The sequence below is a fragment of the Lepidochelys olivacea genome (assembly GCF_965140295.1).
Source record: "Lepidochelys olivacea isolate rLepOli2 genome assembly, chromosome: 9".
Classification (NCBI taxonomy): Eukaryota; Metazoa; Chordata; order Testudines; family Cheloniidae; genus Lepidochelys; species Lepidochelys olivacea.
The window spans coordinates 87,997,191-88,011,625 of record NC_140419.1 but is presented as its reverse complement, the minus strand read 5'-3'; the positions used below and the strand labels follow the sequence as shown (position 1 = coordinate 88,011,625).

General features: G+C 38.4%; 1 protein-coding gene across 1 annotated transcript in view; it reads right to left on the bottom strand.

The window, feature by feature from the left end:
• TENM1 (teneurin transmembrane protein 1) overlaps positions 1 to 14,435 on the bottom strand; it is a 535,025-nt gene that overhangs the window by 179,607 nt on the left and 340,983 nt on the right. The window contains exons 11-14 of the mRNA XM_084638540.1: positions 13,026 to 13,236; positions 8,090 to 8,194; positions 6,409 to 6,603; positions 1,219 to 1,419 (exon numbers count right to left, since the gene is read on the bottom strand). Of these exons, the coding sequence (XP_084494666.1) occupies positions 1,219 to 1,419; positions 6,409 to 6,603; positions 8,090 to 8,194; positions 13,026 to 13,236 (712 nt within the window). The remainder of the gene's footprint in view (positions 1 to 1,218; positions 1,420 to 6,408; positions 6,604 to 8,089; positions 8,195 to 13,025; positions 13,237 to 14,435) is intronic.

Here is a 14,435-nt window from a genome sequence, read left to right as displayed (position 1 = left end):
TCTTTCGAACAACCATTCACTGACCGTTCAGAATTACTGGCAGTTCAGTATATTGCTGCTTATAAATGTTCCCACATTTTGGGCACGATAGTCCCAATTCATCAGAACACTTAAGCGTGGGCTTAACTAATGAATTCAATGTGACTTAAGCATGTGCTTAATTGCCTTGCTGAAGTGAGGTTTCTAGCTAGTGATACATTTACAGAGAAAACACTAGGAAGTCTGTTCCCATATGTACCTGTATTTAGCTGTCATTAATGTTATCTGTGCATCTGGAAGGAAGAAAGGGGGTCCGATTACGCATGCTTGGCTCCAGTGGGATTGAAAGGTCTCCAGCAACTCCCTGGAGATGCTCAGAACCTTGCAAGCGTGGAGCATTAGATGTACTGCAAAGTATTCAGAAAAAACTATCATTCGGATCTAGTTTGTGTTGTGGTGAGAGAGAGAGAGAGAGAGAGAGAGAGAGAGAGAGGGGACAGCTAATGCTATAATCATTGACTGAGCCTCATAAGCTATGAGCAAAAAATAAAAAAATGACAGAGACATGCATCTTGGAAACGACATGATCTATTACAGGAATCAAATGTTAAATAGTTTCTTGTTCCGAGCACAGTCAGTTCTTTTAAAAGTACATAGTGAGATCATCTCTGCACTTAAACAAATTGAATGGGATTAAACCTAGATGGTCCTTTAAGGAAGAAGTTAGTTTTTATCCCAGCACAGCAGATGGGAATTCATTTTTCTTTTAGAATTTATTTTTGCCAGAGGCTTCTGTTGCCCATGATTTACTGGGTGTAGGCAATGTTCTTCCATTCATCCCAGGACTGTTGATATTTTTGTGGTCTCCTTTGAGGTGGATTATTACCATACATTGAAGACCTGATCCTGAAAGGTGCTGAGCACTCTTAACGCCAACTTGAAAGCAAAGGCATTCAGACCCTCACAGGCATAGTGCCCTAGCTGTTATACAGTCATGTAATCATGATGCTTGTCATAGGAAAAAAACCTAATTTATCTTTGCAACACGACAACATGAAAACAGGAGCTGCCAAAATAATTTCCATGTTCACGTCCCACAAAGTCTGATATTGGATCATATTAATTGTTTTTTTATTAACACTGATGTACTGTAGTATAGTATTTCCTAACAGAAACTGAATAGAAAACACAAGAATTTCATAGTCTTTATTTAAAAAAGAAATTTTTTTTTAAGTATACCTGTTGAGCAGTCTGAACCTGTCCACTTAGGCTCACAGCTACAGATGCCAGTATCCACAAGGAAAGTCCCATGGCCTGAGCATTGGTCTTGACATACAGGAAGAGATGTCTCACAGTTTACTCCTCCCCAGCCTGCAGAGCAGTGGCATTCCCCTTGAACACAGACACCACGGCCAGAGCACATAGGATCTAAACAATCCTCTGGAGAAAAATAAATAAAATATTTAGTGAATACCACTGACACTTTTACATTGATTTTCTAATATACAACATAAATGGTTGTTTTAAATAGGCAATAAAATGGCTCTTGTGCAATCATTTTGTTCAAGCAGAGCAATATTAACAGATAAAGAGGAAACAAAACTATACTAAAGTGCTATAAAGGGCCCAATCCTGGAACCCTTACTCACATTAGTATTTTAAAGTACTCACTTTAGTAGTCTTTACTCAGGCTCATTAGACTTGAATATGCAGGAAATTAAGAAATTAAGGTTACCACTTCACCTTTATTTAACTCAATTAATTACATTTATAGTTTAAACTACTCTATGTATGTTACACAAGATGATGAACAACAGTGAATCTTTTATGATACTCAGGCACAACAGTGTGTGCATATAACCACGTGACAGCCTTTGTCCACATTTCCTTTAAGTCACAGCCAGAAATATGCATAGACATTTTTTTCACTCTCTAAAATGAGACGCCAGTGCAATCTTCATGCAATAATAGAGACCTCCAGAGATCATAATGGCTTCACCTGTCATGTCCATTTTTATATAGACAATTTGTTAAAATGTAGATTATTTTACATTATTATACGTCTATCAGGTAATGACCCAGCCCAGCCATACTGGTATTTCAATAATAGACCTGGGCACAGAGTGGGGAGAGATACTACCTAACATTTTTGGAATACTGCTTAGTATTTCTCATTAGGTATGTTTGCACCATATTTTGTTTCCTATTGGAAAAGAAAAGTTTTATTCTCACAAATATCTGTGGAAAGTAAATTTTGGCTTTGGATCCAAGAATCTGTACCTGAAACAATATCACCTGGTCATCCACCAATCTCGAATAATGAATCCTTGACTAAATACTCACTAAGAAGAACTCACATGTTCACAAAATATATACACTGGGCAATTACGGATAATGACCAGACTCATACAAATCATAATCACTGATGAACAATTTGCAAACAGACAAAAGGGCTAAATTTGTTCTAAATTTGGACTAAATTGTTCCTTAAATATTGAGCAAGCTCTAGTGAATAACTTTAATTTAGGTGTATTTGTGGCACCTTAGAGACTAACAGATTTATTTGGGCATAAGCTTTCGTGGGCTAAAACCCACTTCATCAGCTGCATGCAGTGGAAAATACAGTAGATGTTATGAGAGTTTCAAGATTTTGAATAATTTTGTAGCCTTTCTGTACAAATCGATATTGAATAGTGGACATTTTAAGATAATTTCTTTGAAGTATGTGTACTTTTAAAATTCCTTTGCTGAATTTGTATAGCTGGGTTCTCCTGTCCCTATTTGCATTTCCTTGGCAATTTCTCTCTTCCTTGGAAATTTAGGCATTCCAACTATCTCTGACTTTAAACATTTTTGATGGATGTGCTCCCAGATAAAGTTATAGCTTTTACTTAAGACCATCCAATCAGATGAACTGAGTGTCATCTTCACAACAGATTGGCCTTCTATTGCTGAAATATTTAACACTTGCAGAGTTTTGCATGGACTGTCTACCATCTTTCTGACCTAATTCAATATCAGCGAGGAAGTTAAACTTTTCTATGAGAGCTGCGATGAAACCAATTTGAAGTTTTGTTTCAGGATCTTTTGTTGCGTTCTTCACAACCTCCCAATCTGCACACAGTCCAAGGTAGTTTTCAGAAAGTGAAGCCAGTGCTTCCGCATAAAGTGCAATTTGCTGGGGAGAAGATACAGATCCCTGGTGATACACTTAACACTTCATATTTAATGTCCTGATATAGAGCATTTCATGCAAATCATGCCACAACTGTGAGTACATAATAAATAATACTACTTAGCTCTTGTATAGTTTCCTCACCTGTTTCACTCTGGTTCCTACAATTGCTACTAAGCCTGCCATGTTAGTGGCACCATCATAGCATTTTCCGCAACAGTTGCTGATCCTCAGATTTAGACACAATAATATATCTTTATTATTAGTACGACTACCTCCACCAATGTAGTTGTGCAATCCAATGAACTCTTCGTGTACGTTCATGTCATGTTATCATTCATGCTGCAGCCATTAAACCACTTGCTCTGGGTTGATGTCTGTTGTTTCGTCTACATAGTTGCATGCAACTTTCCAGAAAGCTTAAGATTGTAAGAGAGTGTAAGATTTCCAGTATCTGATTCTGAATAACTGAACTTGTGAATTTGTTTTGACTCTTTTTCAGCCACTTCGAAACATCAGGATCAAACAAAGCAGTTAAAAAAAGCTCTACCTCTACCCACTTAAAAGTGCAGTTTAGTTTGTTCAGTATGATGGCCTTGCAGTGCAAGTCCTTGGATAAGACAACACTTAGTATTTTCATTCGGCTTTCCTATTTTAATCTTCCCCCTAGAGTACTGAATACATGTATCAACATTCTTTGTGGCCTTTTTAAGAATATCAACTGCTTCATGATAGATATTTTCCTCTCGTATTTGTCTCATGCCTTTTTCCAATTAGAGAATCTGGACTGTGTGAAAGTTTCATCTGTGTACTTAGTCAAAAGTAGTTTGTATCTAAAAGCTGTATACTAGTGGAAACAAAGTATGCTACCAGTAGCTTAATAATAATGGAGCCATTGAAAATCATCAATCAGGATGAACAGAAAGAATGTCTTGTTTCCCAAAGTTATGCCCAGGGAAAGATTTACATTGTGGTTGATGAGGTCTCTCAGAAATGCCAACAGTATCAGGCAACTGACTTTTGGTTTCTGTTCTATATGATGGTAGAAACATGATGGTGAATGCTACAACCAGCAGAAGTTGATCCACCTGTTATTAGAAGCATAGCTTCTTTCTTTTTATTTCAGCAATGTTTTAAGTGATTTCATTTTAGCACCTTGAAAATATACACTTTGTTTTTGTATTTCACTCAGTCACTACTAACTTAAAAAGAATGGCATAAGATTGCCTAATTAAAAAACACACGTTAGCCTCTGGCAAATGGAAGCACTTAGATGGCCTCTTGGTTTTATATAGTCAGTGTGTTCTTTGTAGAACAGTCTAGGTGACAGAATGAAGAAACAGCCTACACCTGGATCTATTGATTACACTAAAAAACATCTGCTTTTATATTTTGCTTTGTAACCTTCTGGGTTCCTCTCTTAGCCACAGACTGACAAGGAAAAGACTATAAATTAGATGGCAGTTGGAGGCCGTTTATTTCCTATGCATAATAGGACTGGGGTCAGAGGCAGCTAAAGGACAGCCAAAAAATCAAAGCATGGTTTCACAATGACATTTGGCCTCCCACATCCCTTTGTTAAAAGAGCATTTGATAGTCATGTGGGGTTGGGAGGTGGAGGAGGGAAAGAGCCAATCAGGATGCTCTGGGAATCAGCCCCGGGGAGTGGTAGCTAGCTGAACCTATCTCTGGTTTCCCTAGAGAGGGGATCAGAGCTCCTCCTGCAAAGAAAAAGCAGGAAGATCAAAAGCCTCTGGGGAAGGAGGGTGTGACAGGCTGGCTGGCACATTAAGGCAAGTCAGGGTCAGCCTTTCTTGTGACCAAGCAGTTAGCCCCCAGCTGATGGTGATATGACAACTTAATGATAATTAGTGACATCAGCTGTGAAAAGGTTAGGAAAAGACTATACAAACAGAATGGAGAACTCAGTTTGGGAGAGAGATTGCAGAACTAGGGCCTACAAGGACCAGGGGGATCCCTAGAGGAAGCTGCCAGAGACCCTGGGGAAGCAAAGCAGTGAGGGAAAACCTGCTAAGACAAGAAGCAACAAAGGGAGAATTCTGAAGGAGCAGGTTGGGCTACTGTGGGGGGAGGCCCTGAGACAGGATCAGTAAAAGTACTTCCGTGGAGCTCGAGACGGTTGAAGACTTATAAGTTCAGCAAAGAATTGAGAAACAAGAGGCCTGAGAACCAAAGAGAGGCTGTGTTGAGCACAGGCTGTGGGAAACAGCACAAGGTGAGCTTGGATTTTCTTACCAACCCCGAGCCCAAATGCAGGAGCAGATTAGGCTCTGGGGAAGGAGGCCCTGACGGAGAGCCAGTAAGGATCCTTCAGCAAGCAACAGAGGAGTAACTCTGCAGGAGCAAGTTAGGCTTTTGGAGGGAGGGCCAGTAAGAACTCGTCAGTGGAACCTGAGATGGGCAGAAGAATTATTGCTTGGACTTTCAGTTGGACCTTTTGTTACCGCAAAGGGGGACTGAACTTTACGTGACATGGCCAGAGGACTCAGCCACCGAAAACCTATCGAGAGGCAGATGGCCAGTAGAAGGCCAGAGAAAACCCTTTGCAGCATCCACCCCTGACAGAAGGGGTGCGACAGGTGGCGAGTGCACTACGTTGGAGAGGGAAACAGTTTGCCTGGCTGCAGAAATATTGGGAGAAGTACAGGCAGGTAACCCTCACTCAGGCATACAGAATATTCCTTTTCACAAGAATAAGAACCTATTCTTGCTGAGACATTTCCCAGCCAGGGCAGAAAGGAGCCAGAGCCTGCTAAGGAGAGACCTTCAACCTGGCAACCAAGAGTGAGCTGATACTCCAGGGAAAGAGAAAGTCTCAGCTGCTTGAAATCTATCAGAGAACTGTACTCCTGGGTTGTAGAGAACAAACTGAGTTGGCAGAGGATTGTCCCTGCAATAATAATTAGATGGCGTGAAAAACAATATTCAATAGTTGTTGTTATTCAACAGCCAGGTGAACTGTTATTTTTTGTAACTTGAGCCCCCAACATAAAAACGTTTTCTGTGTCCCTTGACAAATGAGAAGTAGGTGCCTAAATCCCATTGACTTCAAATAGGATTTGGAAGCCTAACATGCTTCCCATGACCCGGTGAAATTACCTACCAGGAAGCATCCTACTATTTCTCAAGAGTAATTAAAATCGACATGGTTTCCTAAGGATTTAAATGCCAAAGATGGCATCAATTTAAACAAAACACACTAAAACGGTAGAAATAAGAGAAATAGCACAAACCTTCCTCACAAATTTCTCCTTTGTATCCTGGGACACAAATACATACTCCCATGATGCAAGTACCATGGCCAAAGCAGGTTGGATCAATACATTGTTCTTCCGGAACATCACACTCTGGGCCTTTCCATCCATTGCGACATACACAGTGACCTTTCTCATATTCTCCATTTCCATTGCACAGTATTGGGCATGAGTCTGAAGAAGGCAAAGAATTAGATTTCCGAGATACATGTAAATTCTTAAGGGTATTAACATTTATTGCATTTATCATTCTTTAATTACAGTATTGCATTGACTGGCAATGTGATTTTAGTTCTTGCAAAAGGGGCCAGACTGAAAGCTTTGGAATATGAATTATTTTTTATCAACAAACATGTTCCGCTACAGTGCCAGTGTCACCATTCTGCTCCACTAATGTACCTTAACTCACCTAAAATGGGCAGCTCTAGAGATAAAGAATATGGACCATAGGTCAGTCTCTCTGCCCACCTTTTGATCTCTTTAGTGAGACTTCCCACAATGATGCTTCTTATTGCTAACTGTGGGGATGGTTTTTGTGATGTTAATACCTGTTAACTGTGAACTAAGACACAACCCACTTATTTTCTTTATGCCACTGAACAACTTTAAGATTACTGTAGTTTTGGTCGTTACTGATTCATATGTAAAACAGAAACCTGGAGGTGAAAAGTTCTACAACCAATCTCTGAGCCAAAGTATAATGTTGAGGTAAAATTGATCTTAGATTTGAGAGAAGAGTAGAATAGATTTGAGAACTCCATATACACAGATATTCAGAAGACTGTACCTACCAATTATTACAGCCATTTATATGAAATACCAGTGCATCTTGAATTCACTCTTGATCTTTACAGTGAATCGGAATTATTTCCTTCTTTATCTCTGACACCTTAAAATATCAGGAAAGTGATATTTTTGATTTTGGAAAAAAAAAAAACTTCCCTCTTTTGAATTTCTGTCATTCCCGATCCTCAGTCTTAGGGCATAGAACAGGTGGTTTTACTTCTATTGCTTTTCTAACAAGACATTTTTGTTAGTAATTTTTTTAAAAAATCATAAACTAAATACTAAATATACCTCTTTTTGGATTTTAAAATTACAGAATGGTGAGAGGGAGAGATAGGAGAAACTGTGGATTGCTAAGGGGAAAAAGAAACTTTCATCTGTGGGTTGCTGGTTCAAATCCACGTTAGTAGTAACTAAAAGTTATTTTTATGCATCTGAGGAAGTGAGCTGTAGCTCACGAAAGCTTATGCTCTAATAAATTGGTTAGTCTCTAAGGTGCCACAAGTCCTCCTTTTCTTTTTGCGAATACAGACTAACACGGCTGTTACTCTGAAACCTAAAAGTTATTAGTATCTGATAGCTGGTTTGTGGCCTATGTGAATGGGTTTTTGATAGTTTTATTCCAGTTTGCAGAGGAAAGATGGCTATGTGACAAAACTATCTCTGGCCTTAATTAGCACCCCCTTGGCCAAAGACTGAATGGGCAGAAGCTACCCTAAGCATCACCTGAAGGGGCCATCCAGCTGAGGGTTAAAGGCACATTAGCAAGTCTTTAGTCTCTGGACCATCAGTCTGACATTCTTCACAAGCACTAGATTCATATTAAAAATCATGCTCATCATCTTGTATTTTAACTCAGTTAATAGGAGATTACCTCTTGCACAGTCAGGCCCGAGGAATCCTGGGAAACAGTGGCAGTGACCTGAGATACACTCTCCATTTCCATTGCAATTAGTGGAGCAGCCATCCATGATTTCTACTTATAAAGAAAATTGTAAGCAATAAAAGGAATGAACTGACTTCTGAAATGAGTGTCAGCTACAACACAATCATCTGCAATACATTTCTCAAGATCCAAACAAGGTGCTGAGACAAACTGTTCATTTTCATTCGTAGGCAGCATCAAGCAAAGTTTTTTTGTTCAAGCAACTTACAAATATTAGATTTGTCTTGACAGCTTAGATGTAACAAGTAATATTTAATTTGTAATATGCTACAATGGAAAGCTTTTAAAGTAAGTGTTTGTGTTAAATTCACCACCATTAAAAGCCTTAGAAGAATTTAAGTAATTTTTGAGAAATTTTCAGTTTACTTTAAATGCTTTCTCTTTTTTTCCCATTAATTTAAGTCTGTTTACAGAAGAAAGGCATTGGGCAAGTTCATTTAAGACTATAGTTAACTATTTTTGGAGAAAAGGGTTCCCACTTTTACAAAAAGGGATGAATAAAGTGTAGTTTAATGTAGGTTAGTAATCTGATTGGCAAGATGTGATGTGATTAAGTTCACTTCAGTAAATCAGTGCTGAGGTTCAGGTCTCCAGAAGTAAATCTCTTTAAATCTTATGCTAAACTTGGAGATCATTCCAACTTCCAGCTCTGGAGAAGAAACCATTATAGATTACAGGTCCTTAAACCTGCATCTATACAATTGTTAATAGTTCTTTATCTAAATTCACATTTCCCATAGTCTTTCAATGTGTACAGTAGCTTAGATCAATACAATAGCTATCTATCAAGACCATGCAGCCACACAAATGTAAGGCTTCAATTATGTTAGCTCTCACAAAACAAGCAGGGTGGAACCAGGTCAGTCCTGGGATGCAAGACCCATACAGAACATGCAGCTGTTGCAGAGAGTGCCAGGTGGCCCCCAAACTGGTGTAATTTGAGTAAAGGAGCAGAGCCTAGCAGAAAGACTTTTGGGTAGTGCTCAACATTAATAGTAGAAGAGGAAAGAAGCATTTGACTTCACAACAAGAAGGACTTCTGAAGATGGGGAGTAGGACCTGGGACATCCTTTTGCATGAAAAAGATCTTTTGTGAGAAGTAGAGTATCTGCCCACCATCGCTGGGACAGGAAGGAGAGCCTTACCTCAGGGAAGAGGCTCAAATGTTTGGACTATTTGGAAATGTTTCAATACCCTTTTGAAATTCATCCTTAACTAGTCAAAATAAGTGATGTAACTGCATACATAACTGACATAAGCATCTTTATTTATTTATTTATTTTTTGCTTATGGTAACTTGGTTTGATTTATGTTGGCTCTTGCTGATTACTGTGTTTTGATTTGGGCTGAATCACCCAATGAGCTTACACCATGTGGATGGATATTCACTGGCATGCACACAGCTGCCCATATCCTACATACAGCTGTCTGTTCAAAGGTAAAAAACCCAGTGTCGTCGAGGTTAAAACTTTCTTCACAGATAGAATCACTGTTTGTTAGTAGAAAGAAAAGGAGTACTTGTGGCACATTAGAGACTAACAAATTTATTTGAGCATAAGCTTTCGTGAGCTACAGCTCACTTCATCGGATGCTGTAGCTCATGAAACCTTATGCTCAAATAAATTGGTTAGTCTCTAAGGTGCCACAAGTACTCCTTTTCTTTTTGCGAATACAGACTTACACGGCTGCTACTCTGAAACCTGTTAGTTTATAGTAGCTCAGTTTGCTCCTTTACCAAATTCTTCAGGAAAGTAAGGAGAGTTTGCCACCTGATGTGATGTTTTTTCAATAGCCTGAGTCCAAAGCATCTAACTTCTCAATAGTAGCAAAAAGTAAGTCATATTTCTAAATTTCTTCTTCCTGTTTTCTCAGTGAAAAGGCTATACTACTGTGAGGAAGTATGTTAGCAAATAGTGGAGTACTGTTTCAGACACCTCTGTGCAATTACTCCTGTTTGGTGTGATATGCAGAGATGCTAAATCTCAAGAGATCAGGCACACAGAAGAACATATGTTGGCGAAGAGTCAAAATGACTTTTGTAAAGGGAAATCATTCCTCACCAAGCTATTAGAATTCTTTGAGGGTGTCAACAAACACGTGGACAAGGGTGATCCAGTTGATACAGTGTTCTTGGACTTTTGGAAAGGTTTTGACAAGGTCCCTTACCAAAGACTCTTAAGCATAATAGACAGTCATGGAATAAGAGGAAAGGTCCTGTCATGGATCAGTAACTGTCTACAAGGTACGAAACAAAGTGCAAGAACAAACGGGCAGTTTTCACAGTGGAGAGAGGTAAATAGTGGGATTCTCCAAGGATCTGTACTGGGACCAGTGCTGTCCAACATATTCATAAATGATCTGGAAAAAGGGGTATACAGTGAGGTGGCAAAGTTTGCAGATGATACAAAATTACTCAGGATAGCTAAGTTCAAAGCTGACTGTGAAGAGTCACAAGGGATTTCACAAAACTGAGTGACTGGGCAAGAAAATGGCAGATGAAATTCAGTGTTGATAAATGCAAAGTAATGCACATTGGAAAACATAATCTCAATTATACGTACAGAATGATAGGGGTCTAAATTAGCTGTTACTACTCAAGAAAGAGCTCGTGGAATCATTGTGAATAGTTCTCAGAAAATATCTGCTCAATGTGCAGCAGCAGTTAGCAACCATTAGGAAAGGGATAGATAATAAGACAGAAAGTATCACAATGCTACTATATAAATCTATGGTATACCCACATCTTGAATACTGTGTGCAGTTGTTGCCCCATCTCAGAAAGGATATATTACAATTGGAAATAGTACAGAGAAGGGCAACAAAAATGATTAACGGTATGGAATAGGTTCCATATAAGGAGAGATTAAAATGACTGGAACTCTTCATCTTAGAAAAGAGACAACTAAGGGAGGGGGGATACAATGGAGGTTTATAAAATCATGAATAGTTGGAGAAAATGAATAAAGAAGTGTTATTTACCCTTTCACATAGCACAAGAACCAGGGGTCACCCAATGAAATTAATAGGCAGCAGGTTTAAAACAAACATGAAGTACTTCTTCACACAACGCAGTCAACCTGTGGAACTCATTGTCAGAGGATGTTGTGAAGGCGGTTTAAAAAAGAATTAACTAAGTTCCTGAAGGATAGGCCCATCAATAGCTATTAGCCAAGATGGTCAGGGACACAATGCCATGCTCTGCGTGTCCCTAAACCTCTGACTGCCAGAAGCTGGGACTGGATGACAGCAGATGGATGACCTGATAAATTGCCCTGTTGTGCTCATTTCCTGCGAAACATGGGGCACCGGCCACTGTTGGAAGACAGGACACTAGTCTAGATGGGCCAATGGCACGACTCAGTATGGACATTCTTATGTTCTTAGATGTTCTCATTTGACTTTGGTGGAAATCCCTAAGTGCCATGGGTAAAGCCTATGACATTTCAGTGTGGAGGCAAACTTTATCTTTAGCCTTCCTTGGGATGGAAAAATGCAAAGGAAACTCTTCCAATGCTAAATCACAGGCTAACACACACAAGGGATTAAATAATCATGTCTCTTTTGCTTGTAAGAGGCTCACTTTCCACTCTAAACACAGTAAATTTTGTCTTCTTTCAGACTAAATTCACCTTTACAATTCCTTGTTGCCTTTCTGATTACTTTGAGTGAAGTCCTTGATAATCTGTGTGTTTGAATGGCACTCTCCACTGGCCCATACATTAAGGTCTTTAGCATCAAGTAAAAATAGAACATAATTGTTATAGAGAGCAGATGGGATATCCATTACTGGTAAAGACATCTTGCTAAACATATGGTTGAACAGGTTAACTAAAGGGCAAAGTGGTTAAAGTCTTATGGCAAACCAAAACTGCTGGAAATACTGAAGTACTGTACCTTAAATTAAACTTTAATGAGTAACAAACCCTATTTGTGAGAACCGCTCACCAACAATATCTAAAGTTAGTAAAATAATCTCCCCACCTTTAATTAATTAAAAAAGACTAACTGCAGGTAGATTCACCAAAAAGACAACACAGAGCATCTTCAGATAGTTGCCTACTGCAGGTAGATATTTGTGTACCAAAGAGTGGCACTGCATGGTTGACAAAAAAGGTGCAAAAACTGTTTTATGTTTTTGTTACTGAGCAAATCTTGTACTTTTTGAACCTTTTTAATTAGCTGAATAACAACAGTACATAGTATCTCTAACAGAAAGCGGTTCAGGTTTTTAAACTATTAAAACACTGTGCTTTCTCTTTACTCTCCTTTATTTCTAATAACCACTCACAATTAGCATTCTTTTTTCTATTGCTTTTTTCTATTTAGCAAACACTTCCTGTAGCCCACCTCCCTGCCTTCTTATGTTTTCAATGGAACCAAGCCAAATGGCTTCCTCTGGTTCTTTGTTATGTACCCACCCCATCCTTATCAATAATGTCAGCACATGGGTGGGCAGTTTCCTAATCAACTATTGCCTACTAGAGAGGAAGAAGAAGAACATACAACAGGTTTTTTTTTTTTTAAGGTGGGTGGGCGCCATATACACAGGGAGCACACTTCCCCTGTAATTTCTTGCAATAGATTAAAACACCTAGAAAATACGTAGACATTCAACACTAGTAATTAATGATTTTAAGATATACCAAAGGTTTAGGTTTCATTAATTCATAATGTCCATTTTTAACGAGGCATGATTCTCCTCTTACCCTGGTGTAAAGGAGAAGCAAATACACTGACGTCAAGGTAATCAAAACAAAGTAAAATCTGTTGAAATCAGATTGGAAATCAGGCTCAATAATTCCTTTTCAAATGCAGCTTTTTAACATAACAACCAGAATAGGAATGGCAGGGTAACTGTTCTTACCAATTGCTGTAGTTAATAAAAATACTTGCTCCATTTTCTTTCCGTCATTGTAAAATGCCATGTGCCAAGCTCCTTGATCCATATATTCAATGAAACCTGTCTCTTGCAGGGATGTTAAGATCAAATTCCTAGGAGCGTGCTGAGACTCTTCTGAGTTCCTTGCTTCCTGTTTAATTAACTGTTTTCCATCCATCAGTTTTACAAAATCAAACTGAAATAATAATGGCAAAAATTATCCAGCTAGAGAATTTTTATAGTATTTTAAACCAGACAATTCTACTGTGAATGTCTCAGTCAGATAGGGTTACTTTCAAACTGCTTGATTAAGTGTTCACTAATGTGAGTAGGGGTTGCACAACCTACTCTGTTAAGATTCCATTCTAAATAGAAGGTGTTATTAGAGATAAATCCTGATCTCTGTTATAGCAGTGTAAATCCAGACTCTCTCAATTGAAGCCAATACATTAACTCCAGAATTACACCTGTGTAATGGGGTAGAGCTGACATTTTCAAACTTTATTGCTTAAGTTAGGCACCTGTATGATTTAGGAACCAAAATATGGATTTTGAAGCCTAACTTTTGGCACCCAGGTGTGAAAATGGTTGGCCTTTAAAAATACCAAATATCTAGATGTCTCTATATTTCCCTTTCTTTGTAGTTAGTTTTGTTAATACACATGAAATCTATCTCTTGCTATAGAAAAATTGGTAACATTTATTGGAGTAGCCATTGACAGCTTTAGGACCAGATCCAGCTGACTTCAACAGGTGCTGGTCAGGCCTTCAGTACATCTGAAAAGATGAAAACCTTCTAAAAATTCCCGTTTAATGGAAATATAAAATAGTTTAAATATTTGTAGGTATTCAGGGGCCTGATTTTCAGTCACAACTCCAGTTAAAGACAATCAGCGTTGTGGGTGTTCAGCACCTCAGATCAAATCCCTTAATTATCTACTAACAACATTTAATTTAAGGAAATGCTAGCATTAAATATATTTGGACATAAAATACATGTATTTGAAATATGTCCCATAAACTGTAATCCTGCTACATCATAGATGAAATATGATTTAATTATACTTCAGAAATGTTAACTGAATATTCCAAATATATTAATACTACATAATATTTCAGTATGAACAGTGATGAATCAAGTTCTGCCGGTGTGGCGAGATTTCCTCTTGCAAAGTCCTAGCTAACAGTAAACATTTAGAAATAATATTATTATTAGAAGTTAGAATACCTTTTTGCCTTGTCTTTTTTACATTAACCACATGAGCAGTTTGCTTTGTTGGATGTGCAGAAGGAAGTTAACTAAATACTAGGAGCTCAACTTTGAACAAGATTGAAGCTATATAGATTTACTTAACATATAGGCACAGCGTCATACTGCCCCAGTGGTGGATCAAG